General features: G+C 45.5%; 2 protein-coding genes across 6 annotated transcripts in view; one reads left to right on the forward strand and one right to left on the reverse strand.

Moving 5' to 3' along the window:
* Window positions 1-879: 879 nt before the first annotated feature.
* CFAP276 (cilia and flagella associated protein 276) lies at window positions 880-6069 on the reverse strand. Of its 2 annotated transcripts, XM_065895112.1 has the most exons (5): window positions 5919-6069; window positions 2788-2904; window positions 2142-2257; window positions 1449-1576; window positions 880-1032 (listed from the first exon to the last, which is right to left on the reverse strand). In XM_065895112.1, exons 1-5 carry the CDS (start codon window positions 5997-5999, stop codon window positions 962-964), a joined length of 513 nt encoding a protein of 170 aa, XP_065751184.1. In that variant the 5' UTR covers window positions 6000-6069; the 3' UTR covers window positions 880-961. The 2 variants fall into 2 exon arrangements, with proteins under 2 accessions (XP_065751184.1, XP_065751193.1); XM_065895121.1 differs by lacking the exon at window positions 2788-2904 and having other exon boundaries at window positions 5919-5999.
* Window positions 6070-7104: 1035 nt separating this feature from the next.
* The window catches only part of ELAPOR1 (endosome-lysosome associated apoptosis and autophagy regulator 1), a 68795-nt gene continuing 51545 nt past the window's right edge, over window positions 7105-24354 (forward strand). For 2 of the 4 annotated variants that reach the window (XM_065875815.1, XM_065875812.1), the window contains exon 1: window positions 7184-7336. In XM_065875815.1, the coding sequence (XP_065731887.1) occupies window positions 7184-7336 (153 nt within the window). Of the gene's footprint in view, window positions 7337-24354 lie in introns of all 4 variants that reach the window. The other 2 variants (XM_065875808.1, XM_065875820.1) reach the window with 2 other exon arrangements.

The raw sequence follows: 24354 nt of genomic DNA on the forward strand, positions 1-24354 counted from the left end.
AAGGTCTGCCATTTCTTGCTCATTTTAACAGCAGGCTCCTGTGAGTGGCTTGTCATTTTGGAAACCACATTACTGAATCAGTTTTTAGGTACCTTCAGACCCTAGGATCAGGTTGTTGAACGCTGTTTCCAAGAATAGGGGGCTGTATATCACAGCACAAATCAAGGCAAAGAAAAGAGAATTGACTCCCAGGCAAGGAGACAGTAGCAGAGTTAAGAGAATGAATAATGGCAAGGAGCCAGGGAGATGGAGCCCTCATGGAAAAGTAGAGCTCAGCAGATGACTAAATCCAGAAGGTCTGAAATCTGTTAAGCGTGACCTCAGCCTAAGTGTTAATGCCACAAAGAGCTACTAAAATTAGTGTTTGTAAGCTCAAGAGAATGGACTATGTCCATTCTTGCTTTCCCAACACTTAGCTCAGTACCTGACACATAAAAGTTTGCAAGAGGGGCTTCCCTGGTGGCGCAGTGGTTGAGAGTCCGCCTGCCGATGCAGGGGACATGGGTTCGTGCCCCGGTCTGGGAGGATCCCACGTGCCGCGGAGCGGCTGGGCCCCGTGAGCCATGGCCGCTGAGCCTGCGCTCCGCAACTGGAGGGGCCACAACAGTGAGAGGCCCACATACCGCAAAAAAAAAAAAAAAATGTTTGCAAGAAATGTTGAATGGATATGGTTGGAATGACTCCAGTTCACAAAACGTGAATACCTGTCTCCTGCTAAAAACAGTGCTATTCTGTCCTAAATCCGTATCTTTTCAGCAAGATGACTTTCCGAGTTGCAAATATGCCCAACAGGATTAGTTTCTAGAAGTTGAGAAACTTCCATGTTTTAAGAGTAGTCATGTGGCAACTGGTAGTCCATGGGTAACAGATACTCCAGGCTTCATCTTACACAAATCTATTTCATGGAGGTGGGCGGCAGGATGTTCCACTATGATTAATTAGTCCAGGGGCCCGTCAACACTTAGGTGGAGAAGAAGCCACCATCATTCTTTCGGGAATACCCTCCATTGCTGGCTGCAGTGTGAGGGGACACTGTGGAGAAAAGAGAAGAGGGAGTGGGCTGTGAATTTCAGGTCCTTTGCCTTTTCTGGGAACTTGTCGCCCACACATTTATGGGGACAATGGAGAAGGTTCTAACAGCTGAGGAAACGGCATATAGAGGACTGATGGGAGGTAGATATAGGTCTTTCACTCCCCGGTTTCTGCCCTTTGCTGAAAATTTTTGTCCGCTAGACCTAAGGCTGAGGTAGTGGCTCTGAAAAACTGAATTCATTTCCTAGCTCTACAGTCAGCATGTACCCTGGTTTTAGTCTGATATATGCCAGACTCTCAGTTATCCCTGATGTTCCCTAATAGCCAATCACCTCAACTCCCTGATTCCTGTGACCATTTAGAAAAACTCTTGCACCACCCATCTGCCTCCCACCCCTCAGTCTTCTGACCCTTACCTATGGATCCCTGGATGCTGTGAATAGACTCCTTCTTAGGGTTGATCCAGTGTCTGATGTTAGCTCGGGAAGTGATCGCGGGTGGCTGGGGAGGGGATAAAAATTCTCCAGAGAATTGGATCTTGATTCTAGAAGATGGTGTGGGGAAGAACATGGGAGAGTGAAATCAATCAGGAGAAGAAAGGTAAGGAGGGAAAGAGTTGCATGCAACCTTAAAAATAAAGCAGCTGGGGCCTCCCTGGTGGCGCAGTGGTTGAGAGTCTGCCTGCCGATGCAGGGGACACAGGTTCGTGCCCCGGTCCGTGAAGATCCCACATGCCGCGGAGCGGCTGGGTTCGTGAGCCATAGCTGCTGAGCCTGCGTGTCCGGAGCCTGTGCTCCGCAACGGGAGAGGCCACAACAGTGAGGCCCATGTACCGCAAAAAAATAAAAATAAAAATAAAAATAAAGTAAAGCAGCTGAAGGCCCTTTTTACCCTCTGGAATGAACCAAAGATTTTGTGCTACAGATGAGCACAATCCTGGAAGATCTCTGTTCATTTTAGAAAATAAAAAAACAGAACTTGTATTACAGAAGTAAAAACTAACAGAAATCTATAGAAACAAGAACCTATTGATTGTTATTTCTCAGATGACACTTTACATTACTTGATTGGCATTGTCCTTAGGGAGAGGCTCCGCCTCCACTACTTACCCATGGGCATCCTGAATGGTCTCCTGGTGTATCAGTGTCTCACTTTTGCTCTTGAACGTCCCTGTGTGGTGGTTGTACAAGGCTGCTAATCGGAAATCCAGATCATCCTTCGGTATCTACGGAGGAAGCCAATCCCGCCACCCCCAGGGTTAACTTGCCACATTTGCACCTGCTCTAGTCGGGTTCTGTTGGGCTCTACTCTTGCCCCAAAGCAGAGTGAGCCCCTTCTGGGCCTGAGATCCACCAACTCCCTACATACCAAATTACTGTACATGATGACTTCTTAACTCTTGTCCATATAGAATTGTCTCATGGTTAGGTCTTAGGAGTGGGGAGCTCTCCTGGAGACATGAGAACCACTATATTGTCCTGGACTTGAGCTTAACGGGCCTTACCTCGTTCATGGTTATAATGAGAAGTCTGGTGAGAGAATGATTTGCTCCAGATAATCAACTGCAGCAAAACCCAAGCCTTCTGACTTCCCAGAGGAAGTTGATAAGTTGGTATTTGGTTTTAGATTTGGTAGGATCTTGGATTGGGGACAAGATAAAGATGCTAAGGTAGTCAGGGACAGACTACCTTTCAAAAAGGATATTAATTAGTCCTAAGTGGATATAAGGAGAAATAGCATTTCAATGCTAGGTACCTCAGGATCAAAAAAATAAACAGCCTGCCTCATGGACGTGATTGTGGGAGTTGAGCTGAGTCGACACCAGGGTTCCTGTTGCTGAGCAAGGTGAGTTGGGTTCTTATATGGCAGTTTCTGCAAAAGAGAAACCACACCCACCCCTGGTTACCGGAGGCCTTGCTGATGTGATAGCGTCAGTGACATCCATCCCCTTATCCCATCCCATTTTAACTGAATCGCAAACATCTAAAAGAGAAGAACGAAATGGGGCAAGACTCCCGGGCTTCGGATCCTCCTAAGTTTTCAATCTCAGAACTGACAGAAATGGGCCAGGAATACGGGGAAAGGGGTGAAGTGGGACAGGAGGTAAAGGGTGGGGAGCAGAGAGGCAAGATGAGCTCAGGTTTAGAAGTCCTGAGCTTGAAGAAGAGAGAAGATATCCTAATGCAATTAACAGGTAGGAAATTGGAAGTGTGCAATTGTTGGAGGAGAGCTCAGAACAAGTAGTAGAGATCTGGGGGTCATCCCCCTGAAGTGGTGGTTGAAGCCTGCAAAAAGGCGTCTGACCAACAAGGAAGAGGCGGTTCGTGAGGACTGCACAGTATTATAATGGGGGTGGCGGTGGGAGCAGTCAGAGACAAGAGAATCAGGAGAGAGCAGTGTCTAGGCAGGTGAGAAAATTTCAGTAAGCAGGGAAGGGTCATTGTGTCTGCAGGAATGTCAAAAAGTTCATTGGATGTTCAGTCCTCTAATTAAAACCCCACAAGCACGAATATGAAAAGCACACAGCTGATTTCTTCATTACATGTAAAATGCCATACTGTTCACCACTGTATCCCCAGTGCCTAGCACAGCGACCTAACACATGGTGTTCTAAAATGAAATATTGATTGAATCAATGACTGAATTCCAGTGAGTACAACTACAACCTAGTAGAAATCTCATTCAACCTATCGGATGTAGGGACCCTCCTCCTCCCCTGTATATAACACAGTGCTGAGTGAATCAGCTCAATTAGGCATTAATTGAGTGGTGTGAACCAGGCAGTATACTGTCACCAAGAAAGATGAAAAAGGAAATGGGAAAACTACAAATACATATGATGCAAGCACAGGCAGCTCTCTTCCCATTCCTCGAAGGCTGCATAAGCCTCTATAAGCAGAAGGCTGAGATGGTCTTTCACTGAGAAAGTCAAGCCTGTCAAGCGTGAGTGCCATCTTCACATCCATTTTCCTTCCATCTCAGAGAAAGGGAAGTCCCTTTTATTCAAGAATCACCCTTCCCTGAACCCAGCGCATCCTGGTGCTTTAGGGCCCTGTGCTATCCTGCCAGCCCCTGTACCCAGCTTCTCCTCATTCCTTCATCACTGTCTAGCTACCCACTCCATGACCTTCCCTACCGAGCCAGCCTTCTTAAAGAGTCAACGCTTGCCACCTCCACTTCCTCCCCATTCCCATTCCCTCTTCTGCCCACTGCTGTCTGGCCTCTGCCTCAAGCACCCACTGAAACTACTCTTGCTGGTGACCACCGACCTTTGTGGCTAGGTCAGGTGGATCCATTCCAGTCCGGACCTTCTGACCTCTGCGGTTTCTGCACCACGACTCTGATTCCACGAAATGTTCTCTCCATCCTATGTGGGTCCAGATCCTCCGGGTTCTCCTCCTGCCTCTGGCTATTACTTCTTAGCTTCCTTCTCGGCTCTGCTTTCTCTCTCTGTCCCTTAGTGGTATCCTCCAGGGGGGTTGTCTCTGCCTTTCTGACTCTCACATTCACTGGATGAGCTCATTCTCTCCTATACCTTCAACCACCAGATGAATACTGTGGCTTCCAGACATTTTCAACCCACAGCTCTCAACCAGGTTGCCTACTCTTCATCTCTATGGAAATGTCCCACAGGCACCACGAAAGCAACAGCTACATAACTGATCTCAACATCTTTCTCCCCAAACTTGCTTTCCCTGGATGCCTCATTCAGTAAATGGTATCAGGTAAGCCCTCAGAAAGCTCTCCCTGACTCATCCACTCTCTTGAACCCATGTCCAGTCAGCCACGAAGTCCCATCAGTCCTGCCCTTTGCATCTTACCACCATCCCCTGCACCACTGCTGTACATCCGTTACTCCTCCTGGAGATCGCTGCACCAGCCTCGTAGCTGATCCCTCTTGTCGCACTAACATCCTGTCCAATCCACTGCCACTTGTGCTTTCTACAACACCCATCTAGTATGCCACTCCAGTGCTTACAGTCCTGAGATGAATCCCCAGGATGAAAACCCAGCTCACTAGCATGCTGTACACAGCACACCCACCCCAGGAGGGTCACCTCTCCAGCTTCCACCCTCTCCACTCCTCCATTTCACACCAACGCTTCAGCCACTTTGGACTCTTTGGTCCCAAAGAGGCCACCCTCATCCTCCTCTCCATGTATGTGCACCTGCTGCTCCCTTTGCCTTGAATGTCTGGTTCCTGTTTCCTTCCTCCTAACTTACATTCCACCTCCTCCCTCCCCTGGTCCAGCTGACTCATATTTGAATGTCAAAACTCACCTGCTCTGGGAGGCTTTCCTTTAAGCTCCTGTTTCCCATGATACACCACATATAACTGTCACAACACATGTGCTGCTGTGCAAGCACTTTTGCTGTTGCTGTTGTTGGTCTGGCTTTTATACTAGATTTCCCTGAGAACAGGAGCTAATCTAATGTGTCAATACACCCTCAGTTTTTAGCAGAGCACCCGGCATACAGTAAATAATAACTGTTGAATAAACAAAAGGGAGTGCTTTGATTTTGTTATTAAGCCACAATTACCATTTAGTTCACCTTATTTTTCACCACTTCAAACATCTCAAATACTTCTACGAGAAAAGTGGAACCTGGGCCTGGGTAAGCCCCATTATAGCAATCATTGCTTAGGGCTGTGAGTGCCTCTTGTTCCTCTGGACTAGAACTCCACTTGCCTCTGCTCAAAAGCACCTGTGAAATGTTGGCAGACCTGAATATGGGGACATGGAGGAAGGCAGAGAACAGACTTCTCCGGTACCTGACTCAGTGTCCTCACCATAGTCCTTTAAGTTACCATCTCTTCCTGTCGCGCCGACAGAAAGAAGAGTGCGGTCGACCCTACTGGGAATCTGCGCAAGAAACCTCAGTACCTCGGAAGCCCGCAGTTTCCCCAAGTAGGAATCATCGTTTTCCAACGTAGGATTCTGGAAAGGGTCTCGGGTGAGAGGCATGGTAAAATGTCGAGCGAGACACTCTTAAGAGTGATGAGAGGCCCGCGCAGCCGCTCACAATCTTGCACGCGGAGGAGCCGGGGTCCCAATTGTTTGGCACGCCCAATTTCAGTTGCCAGGCAACTACCCCGCCGTCTATGACTGAGGCGAATTCCCTCCGAGAATGGCGCCACCTGGCGGTCCAACGCGGGAGGTCCCTCGGGAAGAAGCTACTGGGAACGCAGAGGGAAAGCGCCGCTGAGTGTACCGGGGAGCCCTGGATTGGCACTCGTGAGACTTCGGTGAAAAACGCCGAACAGGTCTTCTGCAGAAGACCTCAGTTAAAGAAAGTATTCCTAAAAGGTGGCCCAGAAATGTCCTTCCTCCTGGCATCTAACCAAAGGATTTCTCAAAGCGATGAGAGAATGGGGATGTCAAGAGACAGAAGAGTCCAGGTGTCGTGCTTGGAAAATTGCCGGCTAAGGCAAACTCTCCTTGCTTAAAGGAGTCTCAGGGCTTAGCATAGCGCCGGTTGTAAAGGCACAGATGGATTTGGCGGGGTGGAAGTAAGATCTCCAGGAGAGGCTGTTAGAGTAGGTGACACGTGCCGGGGCCACTCTTCCACGCTATAAGCTCTGGAGAAGAGATGGCATCTCAATCATTTTTCTATCGCAATCATTTTTCTATCGCTTCACACATAGGAGGTGCTTAATAAGTATATATAGAACGCCACGTCTGCAAAATTAGAGGTGTTCATAAGTAGCCGATGGCTACGAAATAATGAATTTGGTGGCGATGGCTTGGAGGTTGTTTCCACCTTGTTCCTTACACGAGCCCTGTGAGCGCCTGTTGGGACGGTTGCAGACCCTGGGCACTCGCATTCCCACGCCGCGCGCGCCAGTGGCGGCGGCTGCCATGGCGACCGGCAGGTGAGCTGCAGAGGAGCTAGTGGTCCGGTGCCCCACCCGCGCGGAGGGAACGAGGAGGCGGTTGCCAAGGCGACGTGGGTGGGAGGAGGAGAAGAGGAAGGAGGGAGGAGGAAGGATGGGCTGCCTAGGCGTAGCCGCAGGGAGGTGACTGAAGCGAGCCCAACCCCTTGCATCCTCCCCCCTGTGAACCTCCCTCCCCTTTTTTTCCGCCTTCTTCCAGCAGTAGCTGCAGCCGCAGCACCTTAACCGCTGCTGCCGCTCGCTCAGAACAACACTATGGCTGAGCCCGGGCACAGCCTCCATCCCTCTGCCAGGGGCAGGGGAAGAACTGATCCGCCCACACTCCGGCTTCTGCGGCTGCTGCTCTGGGTTGGGACCACCTTCCAGGTGACTCAGGGAGCGGGACCGGAGCTTCACGCCTGCAAAGAGGTACTCTCCTCCCGACCCGACCCCACTTAGGTCAGAAAATCTTGGATCTCGGCAGGGATCTTGGGACCCACGCAAGACAGTTTCAGAAGCCACGGAGTTTAGGTTTCTTTGGGGATGGGGGGGTGGGGGAGGAAGAGGAGTAGACTGGCGTCATGGAGAAGCCAGCCCACTGGAGGACTCACGAAACAGATCAGCCTCACAGCTTGAGCTGCTGAGCTCAGGGGAAAGGTCCCAGCTCCAAGGACCTCAGGAGGGACCTGAGTGCCTGGACTTGGGAATGAGGGAAGGAGAAGACATGGGTTGTTTCCCAGCTGGGGTGAAATTACCTTAAAAGTGGTTGAAAACAAAAGATTATGTACAGAGGGGCAAAATAGAAAGTGGGAAAAGGGAGAAGTGGGGTAAGAAAGGAGTTTGGAAGGCCAACGGAAAATAATGGATCGAAGTGGGAATCCTTGTGATTTTATCATGGCTTCAAGAAAGTATGAAAATGGGAGGTCTGCAAGGGGGACTGAAGGATCCCATCACCTCTCTTCCCTTGGTATTAAACATCCAGTTTCCTTGTGGGCTGTTAAATGTGGATCCTGTTTATAGTTTGCCTCCCCCGGTGTGCTTTCTTTAGTGTACCTGACAGTGCATGACCCACCTTTGGCCAGACTTTGAGTTCTGTAGTATCTCACTTTCAGCCAATCTCTACTTTCCTTCTCTGGACTTTTGCTGACATATGTCGTAAGTCTTTTTCAAGGTGTTTCTAAACTGTTGCCAACATAATTCAGAGAATAAGTAGTGAATGTCTTCCAACCAAAAATGCATTTGAACATTCTTTTGGAGGGATACAAAAAAGGAGTAACAAAACTCAGTAGTTTCTATGGTATTGAAATAACAATAATTGGTTGTGTTCTGAGTAACTTTTTAAAAACCATATGGCAGACGCAGCAACAACACATTTACAAGAACCTCATGGCAGAAGGCAAATAAAAGTTGTTATCTACGTGAAATCTGAAAGACTTTGTGATACATTGAGTCTAGCCCTGTACAATTAATCGGAAATGTCATACTCGGCTAAGGTTTTGAGAGGTTGAAATATTATTTATAAGTTGTCATTGTTAACTAGTGATTAGCAACCATAACCCCGTCCCATATGGAAATGTATTATTATGACGGTATTCTAACCATTAGGCCATCTATAACAAAACAGATCATGAAGAAGTGAGGGGGGTGGGAAGAGAGAAGAGAATTTTTGTGTGAATAAAGATACTTCACTTCATTCGTGAATATGAGCAAGTGACCCCAGTCAGTGGAAATTTTTGTAACTTGTATCAGTCCCAGCAGTGTCCTGCCCTGGGCCATCCACATTTTTACCCAGTCACTGTATGACCTGTTTTAAAGATGGCTGGGAACAGGATGATTTTGTCAGTAAGTGTTGCTTCCTGGCCTTGGTGGCCTGTGGTCTAACCAACCAAGTGAGTTCCATCAAGCAAACTCACTTGCCTAAGAATCCAACATAGGGGCCCCCTGTGTGGAAGGTAACAATCTTACAGTTCAACTACCACTTCTTGCTGATACCTTTGTCCACTAGGGAAAATATGAGACGTTTAAGCAATGAAACACTTGCTTGGGAGGGAGGGAAGAATATTGATACTTGAGAGCTCTAACTTGTGTAGAAATTTTGCCTTTAGTCCTTTTTAAGTGATTGGCATTTGCCTAAGCGATAGGCCTTGCCACAGAGCATAAGCTGAGGGCAGTGGAAAGCTGTGGAACTCAACATACCAGGGTTCCAGTCCCTGCCTGTTACTTACCCCCCAGTTTTTGGATCTGTAGAATTGGTATTTCAATAACATCTACCTCAAAAAAGATTGCTTTGAGGACTGAAAGAGAAAATACAAATAAAACACAAATTAGAGTTACCTAACTCTCTTTCCCATTCAGCTTCTTTACCATTAGATCCACACCCCTTGCCGGAGTGAAAGTGGCTTAAGAGTCATCTGTGTTGGCCACGGGCGTCAGCAAGTCCTGTTTACACTCTTCTTGAGCAAACAGTGGCTGCTGAACACCCTCAACTCCAAAACAATAAGGAAGAGAATAAACCCATTCTTATAATATTCTTTGTTTGGCAGTATGAATTGACCCAATAAGTTTTAGGGGCTTCCAATCCTAAATGGTGAAAAAAAACAATTCAGGGTAGACTAACCCTTCCCTGTTCTTAATCTTCATGTGAATTTCTTGTGTGTCTTTGCTGGGTATTAATGGCAGGGAGTCTTATCGGCCAAGGCTGACCCTAATGATAGCAATGCTGTTCCTGCCTTGTTTCTGAAATCTGAGGCATCCGTCTGGATGGAATCAGGGAACAAAGAGGTTTAGGGTAAAGCCTAAACTGAGGAGGCAGAGAGCTGGGAGTTCTAGATTGCTAAACGTGTGCTGGGGCTTGGCGTTCCTTTCACAGTTTTACAATAATCAGGGTCACCAGTGGAACTAAACATCCTGTGTGGTGTTTGTCTTCATGAATCATTTCTTTAGTCCTGTGCTGGCCCAGGCTAAGTGCTGACTGAGAGCCAAAGGAGCATTTTCTATAGCACAATGAATCTAAATCAAATGAGAGAGGAAGAGAAAACTGCCTTTCCCAGATCGGTATTGCCCTGAGGCTTCAGTGCTAATTGCCCCCAAAGGGACATCCCAATCTATGTTGAAAAGCCCAGAGGGTTTAGGAATCTGGCAGACATGGATTAGAATAAAATTTGGCCAAGGAATGATGACTCTGCCACTTAGTAAGGATGCTACTTTGAGCAAGTTAATTAACTTCTGACAGCTTCAGATTCTGGATCTGTAAAATGGGGATGGTAACACCTATCTCACAAGGCTATTGTGAGGATCCAATTAAATTGGATAACAGATGTAAAATGCCTAGTATATATCCTTGACATGTCATAGGGGCTTCAGAAATATTGGTAGGCAGAAAAGGTAAGTCCACAAATAATGACGTATAAATGATGACATAATGTTAACATGTGGTAAGCAATGCGGGAATGGCAATATAGAGTTGATAGGAAAAGAAGAAAACATATTTGAACAGTTGACACTTGACCTGCTTCTGGAATAATCAGCAGAATTTCAACGGGCAGAGATGGGGGGAGCATGATTTCTAGATAGAGAAAGGAGACCAAGGAAAAGATCCTGAAAATTGCAAGTAGACCACGTGGCTGAAAGGTGGAGTAGGTGTGGGGTACCATAGAAATCAAGATTGGAAAGTGGGAAACTAAGTGGAGAATCTCTGAAGGATTCTTAGCAGAGGTAGTGGATTAGCATGAATATAAAGTAAATAAGTTGAGATAGGCCAAAAGGTGAGAGCAGAGAGATGGGGGCGAGAAGACCAGTTCAAAAGATCTTACAGAGGTCAAGGAGGAGGTTAACAAAGGGACTGCACTGGGATGGTGGCACTGGGATAAATAGAAAGGCTTGGATATGAGAAAAACATGCTGAAGGTAGAAGTTAGAGGATTTGGCAACTGATTGAAGGAGTCAGGTGGATCACTGGGAGAATTAGGCAAGGTAATGCTTAACGTGCTTTGCAAAATGCAGAGCGTAGAGTAAGTGCTCAGTAAATATGCTTTTAGAAAACGTAATGGAACATCATTCTAAGTCATTAGATGGCCTTGCATAACACCATTTTAATGAGGAACGGAATGAACTACCTATCCTGACATCCCTAATGTCAACCCTTTCGCTTTGACCATCCACACTAGACCCATCCCTTCTCACCTTCTTCTTCTTCTTTTTTTTTTAATATTTATTTATTTGGCTGCACTGGATCCTAGTTGTTGCTTCCACCTTGCCCACATATTGTCTAGTGCTCAGCCAGAGTAAACCTACTGAAAATAAGACAGATATCGCCCCTCCTCTGCTCAAAACCTTCCAAAGGCTTCCTGTCTCAAAGTAGAAACCAGCTCCTTACACTGGCCTACAAGGCTGTATGTACGATCCTCACCTCCTCCTCTCCAGTCACACCAGCCTCCTCACTCTTTCTCAGACCTGTGGGGTAACCTGCCCCCTCAGGGTCTTGGCAATTGCTGTTTTCTCTGCTTGGAAGGCTCTTTCTCAGGATATGCAGCTTATTTCTTAATCCCCTTCAAGTTTTTGTTGAAATGTCTTCCCACTTCCTATCCCATTTTCTGTTTTATTTTCTCCAGAGAACCTACCACTTTCTAACATGCTCTATATTTTATTTATTTTACTTATTTCTGTCTTTTCCCACTAACACGTAAGCTCCACGAAGGCAGGGGTTTTTGTGTTTCATTTAATGCTGTGTCTCCAACACCCAAAATAATATCTGGCACATTGTGGGCCCTTAATAAATTAATGTAATAGATTAATAATATTCCACTGATGAAATTTATTTAACCAATCCCCCATCATTGAACATATATGTTAGAAACATATGTTAACATATGTTTCTAATTTTTGACTATTATAAACAATGCTAAGATGAGCCTCTATTTGCGTATTCTTTCCAACACATCTGTCATTACTTCCTTGGAATAAATTCCTAGAAATAGAATTGTTGGATGAGAGAGTAAGATCATTCAGTTAACTCCTTAAGTTATATTTCTAGAAATGGGGATTCCTTGATCAAAAGTCACATATACTTTATATTGTTCCATATTATGAGATCCTCTTTTGGAGAAATTGCATCAATTTTGCTTCCCATCAGCTTTGCACGTTTTCTCACATCCTTGGCAAAACTATCAATCCTGGGCTTCCCTGGTGGTGCAGTGGTTAAGAATCCGCCTGCCAATGCAGGGGACACAGGCTCGAGCCCTGGTCTAGGAAGATCCCACATGCCGCGGAGCAACTAAGCCCGTGCGCCACAACTCCTGAGCCTGCGCTCTAGAGCCCACAAGCCACAACTACTGAGCCCACGTGCCACAACTACTGAAGCTCGCACGCCTAGAGCCCGTGCTCCGCAGCAAGAGGAGCCACCACAATGAGAAGCCCGCGCATCACAACAAAGACCCAACACAGCCAAAAATAAATTAAAACAAACCAACCATCAATCCTTTCAAATTTTGATAATCACTAGACAACACACACACACACACACACACACACACACCTTCATTCTTGCTTGGCTCATAGTGGAGGGATCTTGTGTGTTTCGAGGAGGATCCCATCTATAGCTCCTAAGTGACCTCAGAGTGTTTTGGGATGCTCTTACTGTGACTGAGAAGTAAAATGCTTGCTCATTCTATAGCAAACAATATAAAAATCCCTACAGATCATTCTTATTCTGAATCCCTTCTCAGCTGCTTCCCCCTCCACCTAAACTGGAGTGAGAACTCTGCCCACCCACGCTGTGCCTGGCTTCCCCTTTCCTCTCTTTCACATTTCCCCACCTAGGTGGTCACTGGGAAGGAGTTCTTTTGGCTTGAAAAGCAAAGTAGATATTCATAAATAACCACCCCAGCTGACCTATGCGTTTGGTTAAGTGCTATGAGAGAAAAGGGAAAGATAGGCTGAGAGATTATGAGAGGAGATCTGACTTAGATCAGGGAGGTTGGAGCAGGACTCTCTGAGGAGTGAGTTTAAGCGGCGAGCTGAGGATGTGGAGGAGTTTGGTGGGTGAAATGTGCAGACGAGCTTGCAGACAACAAAGAGTCTGGTGCTTTAGGGGCTGGGGAGAAGGCCAGTGTGGCTGGACCACATGATTTTGTACTCATAAATGAAAAAGTATATCCCCATTTTGAAGTTTCAGAAACTACTAAAGAAAGAGGTGAGATTTTAGTTAAAGGTTCCTGGGGGCATGGGTTTGTTTAAAAATTATCATTTAGGGGCTTCCCTGGTGGCCCAGTGGTTGAGAGTCCGCCTGCCGATGCAGGGGACGCGGGTTCGTGACCCGGTCCGGGAAGATCCCACATGCCGCGGAGGGGCTGAGCCCGTGAGCCATGGCAGCTGGGCCTGCGCGTCCGGAGCCTGTGCTCCGCAACGGAAGAGGTCACAACGGTGAGAGGCCCGCGTACCGCAGACAAAACAAAACAAAACAAAATTATCATTTACTTTTACATGCTAAAGTAATATATGCTCATAGCAATAATAGTAATTCATATTTATTGAGTGTTCTACGTGACCAACGTGCATTAACTCAGTTCCCACAGTTACTCTATGAGGTAGGTCCTATTAATATCCCACCCCACACCATTACCTCTCCTCTTTCCTGTTTTATTTTTCTCCATAGCACTCTTTACTATCTGACATATATTTTACATATGTACATATGTGTGCATATACATACATATATATGTATATTTTAATTGTCTATCTCTTTTGACAAGATTGTGAAGTCTACAAGGGCGGGTATTCTTTTTTTTGGTACTGTTCTTTTTTATAAATTTATTTATTTATGTTTGGCTGTGTTGGGTCTTTGTTGCTGCTTTAGTTGTGGCGAGCGGGGCCTACTCTTCATTGCGGTGCTCGGGCTTCTCATTGCTGTGGCTTCTCTTTGTTGCGGAGCACGGGCTCTAGGTGCATGGGCTTCAGTAGTTGTGGCGCACGGGCTTAGTTGCTCCGCGACATGTGGGATCTTCCCAGACCAGGGATCTTCCCGGACCAGGGATCGAACCCTTTTTCCCCTGCATTGGCAGACGGATTCTTAACCACTGCGGAGGGCAGGTATTCTTGTATGTTTTATTCATTTCTATATTTCCATTGCCTGCCATACAGTAGATAGATACTCAAAAATTGCCCTGAATGAATCCCCATTTTATAGATGATGAAACTAAGGCAAAGAGAGATTAGCCTGCCCAGGGTTACTTGGCTGGTAAAGGAGCAGGAACTCAGGCAGCTGAGCTCTTAACTACCGTATTTCCTGCCTGTCCATGTTAACAATCCAAACTAGGCAGAGGGTATAAGCTGAAAAGTACAAATTTTCCGTACCACCTGCAAATCCCCAAAGGCTAACCTCTGTCAACACTTACTTAAATATATTCTTCTTGAAATGTTTTTTGCCTATACAAGCACATCCGTGTATTCTTTTGCCCTTCCTGTACAAATTAGATCAAAATATTTGTCCTATTCTGTATTTTATTGTTTTCATCACTATAGCTCCACTGCGATTCATTATATGTGTGTACTGTGATTTATTGAAACAGAAACTTGATGAATAGGTTGATTCCAGCCACTTATATGGTAACATTGCTGTGGTGAATATCCTCCTACAGGAGTACATACTGATGCATACTTGTTTGAGTCTATCTGCAGACAAATTTTTAAAAATAGAAATAGTGGGTCAAAGAGTCTAAGTGTTTAACATTTTGATTGATTTGTGTCAAGTTGGTAGCATGGATTTTCTTTTCTTTTCTTTTTTAATATTTATTTATTTATTTGGCTGTGCTGGGCCTTAGTTATGGCAAGTGAGATCTTCGTTGCAGCACATGGGATCTTTAGTTGCCGCACGCGGGATCTTTTAGTTGCGGCGTGAGGGATCTAGTTCCCTGACCAGGGATTGAACCCGGGTCCCCTGTATTGGGAGGGCAGAGCCTTAACCACTGGACCACCAGGGACATCCCAAGCAGCATGGATTTTCAAAGAGCATTAGTTTTCTCCAACTGCAGTCAATGGAGGAGGAGGGAGGCTTTGGCTGTGAGGGTGGCAGTCAGAGTTTACTGTCACCCGGGAATCATAGAGACCTGGAGGGCCCTTCTGGAGAGCCTGTCAGACTTACCAAGCAGCCAGCTGGTCCCAGGCAGGGCAGCCGGGCCTGATGTTAATTCTGCCAAATTTTCTGAAAAGAAGTTGGGCAAACTCGTAGCTTTTCCTCAGTCTGTACTGTCCCTCTGGTAAGTGATAAAAATTGGGCCATTTGTCACACTTCTTCTTAAGCTTTCCTTCTATGTCATAGCAGATAAAGCACAGAACAGATAATTATAGTTAGCGCTTGACAGCTGCTGAAAGAAAATATATTTATTGTACTTCCTAGGCTCTCCACTTTCCAAATTCCTTGAAGTCTGAGAAGCCAAATATGAGGTTATCACCTATTTTTCTTCTTTGATTTGTCATGTACCATGAAAGGCACGTAAAAAAAAGACCCATAGAACCATGCTGAGTGACAAAATAAATAAATTGAGTTTCATAGGCCCAGAATGTGATTGTCCAAGTCTGATTCTTACTGATGGTACAAAATAAAAGGCAAAAAAATCTATGGACTTTAATAAGCCTGGATGCTAATTTGAGCATCCTTCTTCTCACCCCATGCCAAACAATAAAGCTGTTTCTGAACTAGAAAGGAAACTGAAATTGGCTAGCTTTCTGCTTGAAATTGATTACTTCAGTCTCCAACTGGAAACATATGACAATAAAAGGGTGGCTAGTAAGCCACTAAGAGAAAAGATAAAGGGAGCATCAGTTATACCTGTTCATCTGACTTTTCCTTACCAGAAACCATGCTTACAAGAATTTTAAGGATGGTTCTGACTCAGGATAGCACTTGAGAAAAGTCTGCATGTCAAGCACTGTGCTACACACAGACTAGATGCTCCATACATTTTGAGTTAATGGATCAACTTATTTTCCTGGTAAAGAAATTTTAAAAGATTAGGGCCAGAGCCTCCATTTACAAATATTAATTCAGCTGTGTAAATCATCTGTAAAAGAAAAGAAGGAGCTGTGCCCAAATATAAAATAAATACCAGGTCAGCAGGACATGAGAAGAAAACAAAGAACTATGGTGGGGGGGGGGGGGAAAGTCAGATTTTAAAAAGAACATACAGACTTTTAGTCCTGGACTGTCTAAAAGGCTACCCCCTGATTCTTGTATTCACCACCTTATTGCTCCCATGTAGAGACAGGCCATGTATGATTTCTGAGGAATGTGTGATAGTGGCCAGTGCACTTGGTTGACTTTGATGCAGGAATTGCTTATACATTCTTACGTTAGATGATAAGTAGCTAAAGGGCAGGGGCGTGAATGAGTATGAGCAGATAAAGGTGATACCACTGGGAGGATGCAGGTAGATTCTCAGGAGCTTCTCTGCAAGAGGAGACATCCTTTTAATTTTCAGAAAACGGAAAATCTAAGGTTTTTAAAAACCTTAGATTGCTATCATCCCAAATTTACTAAACTCTTTTTAAAATTGAATTATAGTTGATTTACAGTATTGTGCTAGTTTCAGGTATAAATCTTAATTTGACACTTGCAGAAACTGAGGACCAAGGAGATCCTCAGAGGATGCAAGGAGATCAACAGGTTGGTGCAATCTATGTCATTTAGATATGAAATTGCGACCTTGTAAAGTGCTGGTGTTAGGGTGGATCTCAGTGATCATTCACACCTAAGGCATCTTCACCAGCTCCCTAACATAGCAGAGCGGGTGCCTATCCTCAGGTGGGTTAGGTTGCCTAGCAATTACAAATGTTTAAAAAGGAATACTTTTGGGAGTTCCCTGGCCGTCCAGTGGTTAGAAGTCGGCGCTTTCACTGCTATGGCTAGGGTTCAATCCCTGGTCTGGGAACTAAAACCCCGCAAGCCACGCAGCGAGGACAAAACAAAAAAAAACAAAAACAAAACCTTTTTACCCTGGGTAATGAGAAGCTCACTATTTCTAGAGTTAAGCCATATCCTTGGGGCAAAAAGTATTCTTTTTTAAAATTTGTAGTTGTTAAGTAGCATAACTGGTTACCTATTATAAATGTCATTATTTCTGACATTTCCTTCTCCGCCCTATACCCTTTCTGTGTTTTGTCTCTCTTAGGAATATTCACAATACTGTCCATACTGATACCTGGTCCCAGAAAGCAGGTGTCATCACAGTACTCACAGTCTGAAAACATTAGTGACAGATTTCCTCTAGATTGTGGGCTACTGTTATGTTTTCTGCACCAAATACTTCTTCTTTTCTCTTTTATTTAACTTTCTTAATCCACGGAAATTTAAAATCATTCATTCATCAAGTTTTATTGACCATAATGGACTGAAAGAGACACAGAAGAATTATATACAAGAAACTAACACTGATGCACACACAGCCTTTAAAAGGACAAGCAGGGCTTCCCTGGTGGCGCAGTGGTTGGGGGTCCGCCTGCCGGTGCGGGGGGCGCGGGTTCGTGCCCTGGTCCGGGAGGATCCCACGTGCTGCGGAGCGGCTGGGCCCGTGGGCCGTGGCCGCTGAGCCTGCGCGTCTGGAGCCTGCATGTCCGGAGCCTGTGCTCCGCGACGGGAGGGGCCACAGCGGTGGGAGGCCCGCGTACCGCAAAAAAAAAAAAAAAAAAAAAAAAAGGACAAGCAGTTACAAATAGAGATCAAGTGCATGATGCAGTGAGGCCAGGTAGGGAGGGGCAGTGGGCAGAGCACATGTTCATAGCCCAGGTGAAGTTTTCCTGGCTGTGGGACTCATTTACCAAACGAGCTAATCATATTTAATTTGAAGGATTGTCGTGAAAATGAGGAATGAGAAAGAAGATGTGAACATTAACTAGCTGTGTTAGTTTGCTAGGGCTGCGGTAACAAAGTACCACATGCTGGGTGTTTTAAAGCGGCAGAAATTTATTCTCTCACGGTTCTGGAGGCTAGAAGTCTGAAATCAGAAAGTCGGCAGTGCCATGCTGTCTCTGACAGCTCTAGGGGAGAATCTTGCCTTGCCCCTTTCCAGCTTCTGGTGGTTGCCAGCAATCCTTGGCGTGTCTTGCCTTTGCAGCTGCATCTCTCCAAACTCTGCCTGCATTGTCACATGACTTTCTCCCTGTGTGTCTCTCTGTGTCTTCACATGGCTTCCTTATAAGGACACCAGTCGTTGAATTTAGGGCCCACCCTAATCCAATACGACCTCATCTTAGCTGATTACATCTACAAAGACCCTATTTCCAAATAAGATTATACATTCTGAGGCTTTGGGTAGACACAAATTTTGGAGGGACGCTCTTCAGCCTCGTACACTGGCACATAGTAAGGACTCCATAGGTGGGAGCAATTATAGTTATCAAGTGCCAAAGTATAAACAGAAAAATTATTTCAGTGTGGGCTGGAGTGGTTAAAGAGAACTTTGCGAAAGAAGTGAGAGAGTCAAGCAGGGCCTTAAAGAGGTGATAAAATTAGGTAAGAACTGAAGATGTAATAGGGTGTATCAGGTGAAAAGAAGAGCATATCAGTATTTTAACATAGAGTTATTAACCTTGTAAAATCAGGAATCTCCTTTGGTCCAACAAGAATTAAAAACTATACCTTTTTTTTTGGAATGGATTGTTATCTATTAGGCAATAGCCTTATAATAAATTACCCTAAAATTTAGTGATTTAAAATAACAAAAATTTTTTCTCACAGTTTCTGTGGGTCAGGAATTGAGGAGGAGCTTAGCTGGGTGATTCTGGCTCAGAGTCTTTCATGAGGTTACCGGCAAGATTTCGGCCAGGGGACTTCCCTGGTGGCGCAGTGGTTAAGAATACGCCTGCCAATGCAGGGGACATGGTTTCGATCCCTGGTCCGGGAAGATCTCACATGCCACGGAGCAGCTAAGCCTGTGCGCCGCAACTACTGAGCCTGCCCTCTAGAGCCCGCGAACCACGACTACTGAGCCCGCGCACCTAGAGCCCGTGCTCCGCAACAAGAGAAGCCACCGCAATGAGAAGCCCGCGCACCACAGCCAAGAGTAGCCCCCGCTCGCTGCAACTAGAGAAAGCCGGTGTGCAGCAACAAAGACCCAACACAGCCAAAAATTAAAAAAGAAAAAAAAAAGGATGTCGGCCAGGGTTGCAGTCACCCAAGAGCTTGTTTAGAACTTGAGGATCAGCTTCCAAGATGGGTCACTCATGTGGGTATTGTCAGGAGTCTGTTCCTCGCATATGGGTCCCTCCAGAGGGCTGCTTGAGTGTCCTTATGACAAGGCAGCCAGCTTCCCCCAGAGCGGGGAATGAGAGAGAGCAAGGAAGATGCCACAACACCATTTATAACTTAATATCAAAAGTCACACACCATCACTTTTGCCATATTCTGTTCATTAGAAGCAAGTTACTGAGTCCAGCCTACACTCAGGGGGAGGAGAATTAAGCTCTATCTTCCTCTTGAAGGGAGAAACATCAGAGAATATGTGGGCGTATTTTAAAACCACCACATCACAGTGTATCATGAAATCATCCATTCCATTAACTGTTGGACTAGTTTTCCTGAATTTGGTGTTCCTAAATCTCCATGTTATTATTATTACTTATTAATACAGTAATTATTTTGAGCACTCCAAATGTGTCAGGCACTGTGCTTGCAGATGCAAATGTGGAATGAATTGGCCCAATGCTTGACCTCAAGGAGTTTACAGTTTAGTGGGGGAGAGGGATTATGTCCATAAATAGAATGCACTTATATAAGAGATAAAACTGAATATAAACAAAGGGCTTTGGGTTTGCACTATAAGAGGGAAACTGAAGAAATCAGAGAAGGCTTTGGGGGTATACTGGTAGCATCTGAGGGCCTGTCTCAAAGCTTATTCCTCACCCCAGTATAGAGTAGATTTTGGGCAGGTCACCAGGGAAAGACATTTGAGGCCAGGAGATGGGAATATGCAGGGCTTATATGGGGGAATTTCAGGTTGTCCAGGGTAGCTTTAGTGGAGGGGAGGGGAAAGGGTATGGGAAGGTGGATTGAGGCCAGTCTTGGAGGCTCTTATAGAATAGACTGTGTTAAGGAGAAAGATTGAACTTGATTCTGAACACACTGGAGAAGTTTTTTGAGCAGCGTGGTTATATGCTTAGATACGTGCTTTGGAAAACTGAAAAAATTTGAACCAGAGAAGCCAATGTGTATGTATGTATGAACTCATTCATTCAATTCATTGTCTTTCAGCAAATTTTATCACAGACCTACTATGTGCTAGGCATTGTTTATAGAGAACTTATAGTTACATATATATATATAGCTGTATTTATATCTGAAATATAAATCATATATATATATATATAGAGAGAGAGAGAGAGAGAGAGAGGGAATGAGGATGTTAGTTTTTATCTTTTTTTTAATAATTAAAAAAATATTTATTATTTTGTCTTCGTTGCTGTGCACGGGCTTTCTCTAGTGGCGAACGTTGAGGTGCATGGGCTTCTCATTGCGGTGGCTGTAGGCGCCTGGGCTTCAGTAGTTGCAGCTCGTGGGCTCAGTAGTTGTGGCGCACAGCCTCAGTAGTTGCGGTGCACGGGCTTAGTGGCCCACGGGCTTACTGGCCCTGCAGCATGTGGGGTCTCCCCGGACCAGGGATTGAACCCTTGTCCCCTGCATTGGCAGGTGGATTCTTAACCACTGCACCACCAGGGAAGTCCCAAGAATCTTAGTTTTTAAACCAATTTCCTTTGGTCTCAAATTGAAATAGCCGGGAACTTGATGTTTAATTACCATCTATTAACCATTATAGAAGTTGGCACAGCTCAGAGTGGGAGAAAAAAATGAGGCAGTTTATCAGTAGGTATAAAAATAAAGAAGTGGGAAGGTTTGTCCTATTTCCTCCCGTGGCTGCTGAAAAAATAGGAGCCTCATCTGAGGTCTTCCTGAAAATTAGAGAGAATGGCATCCTGCCTTAATTTCTTCCACCAAATTTCACTCTTGGACTCAGGCCATTTCTGCTTTGGCAAAGCAAGAGGTGGTGATGTGGACTCTGTTCCCAGTGATGGTGCCCCAGGCTGCCCCAGGGGAGCCTTTGGAAATGACCGTGTATGGTGGTTGCCAGAGCCTCTGGCACTGTCAGGTGCCTGGCTGTGGGTGGAGGACGTGGAAGGGGCCAGAGGAATGCTGAGACCAGCGTGTAAAGGAGCATTTCATTTTCCTATCTTGTAGAAGACACCCAAGAAAGTGAACTTAGGCAAATGGCTTGAAGTTGAGCATTCTGCTTTAGATCCTGTTCTTTCTTCCAGCTCCCCTTCCCCCAGCCGCACCTCCCCTTTTGACAATGGACAATATTACAGTTTCCAAAAGGAGAACATTGCTGGCGAGTCAGCAGCAGCTGACTCTTGCTTTAGCTGCAAAGCCTCCTAACCTTCTCCAGGCTGAGCCCAGTGGCAGAACCCTGGTTTGGGCCTCACGCAAGCCTCACAGGGCTCCAGGCCTCTCCCCTCCATCTGCCATCTAGCTGCCACCCTCTTCTGCCATCAAGATCCTCAGGAAGAAAAGTGCCATTCTTTAAGAAACAGGTCATTCTTGCAAACGGTTCCTGAGTCCCAACCCTCCATCCAGTGAACAGCTGGCTTAAGATTTATGACCGTGCCCTGTTGGTCTACAGATAAGAAATGGATATCTGCTTAGCCGGCTGCTGCACCTGCTGCTCTGGTCTCTTCTTTCATGATTGTGTGGATGAAATTCTACAGAGCTGAGTTCATTCCACCTTCAATTACTTCATTCACCTTGGAAGCCCTTTGGCAGCTTTCAAAGCATCTTGCCAACTTTATCCTCGAGAGGACTGTCAGTGTTCTTTTCTGGGTGAAGCTGAAGCTGAACTTAAGAGTTCTCGTGGTGTTTTCATCTGAGCTTCTCCCAGGGTGTCTCATTATTTGCAGCAGAGGAAAGAAACTGGAAGAAAGAGTTCAGATTTGAATACTTACCTCTGGGCACTCTTTCTCTTTCCTCCCTCCTTTCTGAAAATAGTGGGGTAATTTAATTTTTCAGCATCAAAAAATAACAATGGTTGGAATAGAAGGTAAGGTTTCTGGAAATCCTGGAACTGCATAGGCAACTCAAAACAAAAAAGACCAAGCCAGTCTCTAAGGTCACACCCACTTTCAACTTCTCCCAGTTGCTTCCTGGTTTAGCACAGGGGCTGCCAAACTGCAGGGGGGTCACCTGGAGGGCTTGCTAAAACCCAGAATGCTGGCCCCATCCAAGAGGTTCTGATTCAGTGGATCAGTGAAGAGGCCTAAGAATTTGTATTTCTTTTTTTTTTAACTTTTTTTTCATACAGCATGGGTAACTTGCAACTTTTTATTTATTATTTATATATTTAATTAAAAAAATTTTTTTGGCTGTGTTGGGTCTTCGTTGCTGCACATGGGCTTTCTCTAGTTGTAGCAAGCAGGGACTACTCTTTGTTGCGGTGCGGGGGCTTCTCGTTGCAGTGGCTTCTCTTGTTGCGGAGCACAGGCTCTAGGCGCGCAGGCTTCAGTAGTTATGGCACACGGGCTTAGTTGCTCTGTGGCACGTGGGATCTTCCCGGACCAGGGCTCGAACCCGTGTCCCCTGCACTGGCAGGCAGATTCTTAACCACTGCACCACCAGGGGAATCCCTTTGCATTTCTAACAAGTTCCCAGGCACTGCTGGGGCTGCTGGTCCTGCGAACATAGTTCAAGAACCATTGGCTTAAGTATAATGGAAATGACATGACCTTTGAAGAAAGGCAGGCTTGGGCTTGAGTCCCAAACCTGCAGCTTCCTTACCAGCTGTGTGACTTTGGGACATGTGTCTGAGCATCTGTGCAGTGAGTTCTTCATCCTTAAAATGGAGGAAATAACATCTACCCCACAGAGTTCATTGACTCAAAAAATATTTGTTTTATAACTGTTGCAGCACCAGGTTCTAAGCTACACAGTGGGGATATGACAATGGATGGGACAGTCTTTGATGTCAAGGAATTTTGGGTGGTTGTGAAGACTAAAGAGATGAAATTTGCAAAGTTTGAGGACCATGAATGATGCATAATAAGCATTCATTTTATTTCCCTCGAAGGAGGCAACATGATTCTGCTTTTCCTTTTTGTTTGTTTGGTTTTTTTTGTTTATTTATTTTTGGCTGTGTTGGGTGTTCGTTTCTGTGCGAGGGCTTTCTCTAGTTGCGGCAAGCGGGGGCCATTCTTCATCGTGGTGCGCGGGCCTCTCACTATCGCGGCCTCTCTTGTTGCGGAGCACAGGCTCCAGACGCGCAGGCTCAGTAGTTGTGGCGCACGGGCTTCGTTGCTCCGCAGCATGTGAGATCTTCCTGGACCAGGGCTCGAACCCATGTCCCCTGCATTGGCAGGCAGATTCGCAACCACTGCGCCACCAGGGAAGCCCTGCTTTTACTTTTTTTGTCCAAAAAGGGAAATTTCTCAAATTTCACAGCATGGAACCTAGAGCTATGAGTCTCTCCTTGTCTAGATGGAAAATCTGAGGTATGGGCACTGTTATGGGTTGAATCGTGCCGTCCAAAAATTCATGTATACCTTAGCGCACCCCCTGTGTCCTCTACCACCTCAGAATGTGACTTATTTGGAAATAGGGTCTTTGCAGATGTAGTCAAGTTCAGATGAGGTCATTAGGGTGGGCCCCAATCCAATATGACTGGTGTCCTTATAAAAAGGAGAATTTTGGACTCAAACATACACAGGGAAAATGCCATGTGAAGATTGGAGTTATGCTGCTACAAACCTAGGAACGCCAAGGATTGCTAGCTGGAGAGGCATGGAACAGATTCTCCCTCACAGCTCTGGAAGGAATCAACCCTGTTGACACCTTGATTTCAGAGTTCTAGCCTCCAGAACGTGAAACAGTGGATTTCTGTTGTTTCAGCCGCCCAGTTTGTGGTACCTTGTTACAGTAGCCCTAGCAGATTGACGCAGGTCCTGTGATGGATAATATGGCATCATTCATGGGTGCAGTGAGGAGAGGTGAAGGAGGACATTTACTTTTTACCCATACATCTCTCTGTTATTTGAATTTTTATATAAACATGCTGATAATTAAAAGATTTTAAATTAGATTTAAAGAATAAGAAAAGATTTTAGTGTAGGTATAATTACTGCTAAATAATCTGGAGTACACTCCTCTGCCTCTAGATCTTTTGAACCTCTCCGTTGTCCAACCTCTCTAACCATCCGTCAGGTCACTCAGGGATGTCTGCACCAGGTTGGAGTTTAGATGAGTAGACCTCACTTCAATCTACAATAATATGACATTTTCCAAAATGCCTGGGGAGTGTCATTTAGGGGTTGTGACACAGAAATATGAGTCAGAGAATTTACCGTCTAATTGGGACCAGGTGAACTGAGAAGTAACACCAGGGCAACGCAGTTGATGATCATCACGCCATGAGTGGTGTG

This window comes from Phocoena phocoena, chromosome 1, assembly GCF_963924675.1.
Source record: "Phocoena phocoena chromosome 1, mPhoPho1.1, whole genome shotgun sequence".
Classification (NCBI taxonomy): domain Eukaryota; kingdom Metazoa; phylum Chordata; class Mammalia; order Artiodactyla; family Phocoenidae; genus Phocoena; species Phocoena phocoena.

What these genes read in the sequence shown, in the direction of transcription:
- CFAP276 (XM_065895112.1), bottom strand. Translation starts at nt 5,999, where the DNA reads ATGCCTCTCACCCGAGACCCTTTCCAGAATCCTACGTTGGAAAACGAT. An exon ending in ACCATTCAGGATGCCCATGG is followed by an intron (nt 1,577 to 2,141) that starts GTAAGTAGTGGA and finishes ACCATCTTCTAG; the next exon opens with AATCAAGATCCAATTCTCTG. An exon ending in CAGCATCCAGGGATCCATAG is followed by an intron (nt 1,033 to 1,448) that starts GTAAGGGTCAGA and finishes TTTTCTCCACAG; the next exon opens with TGTCCCCTCACACTGCAGCC.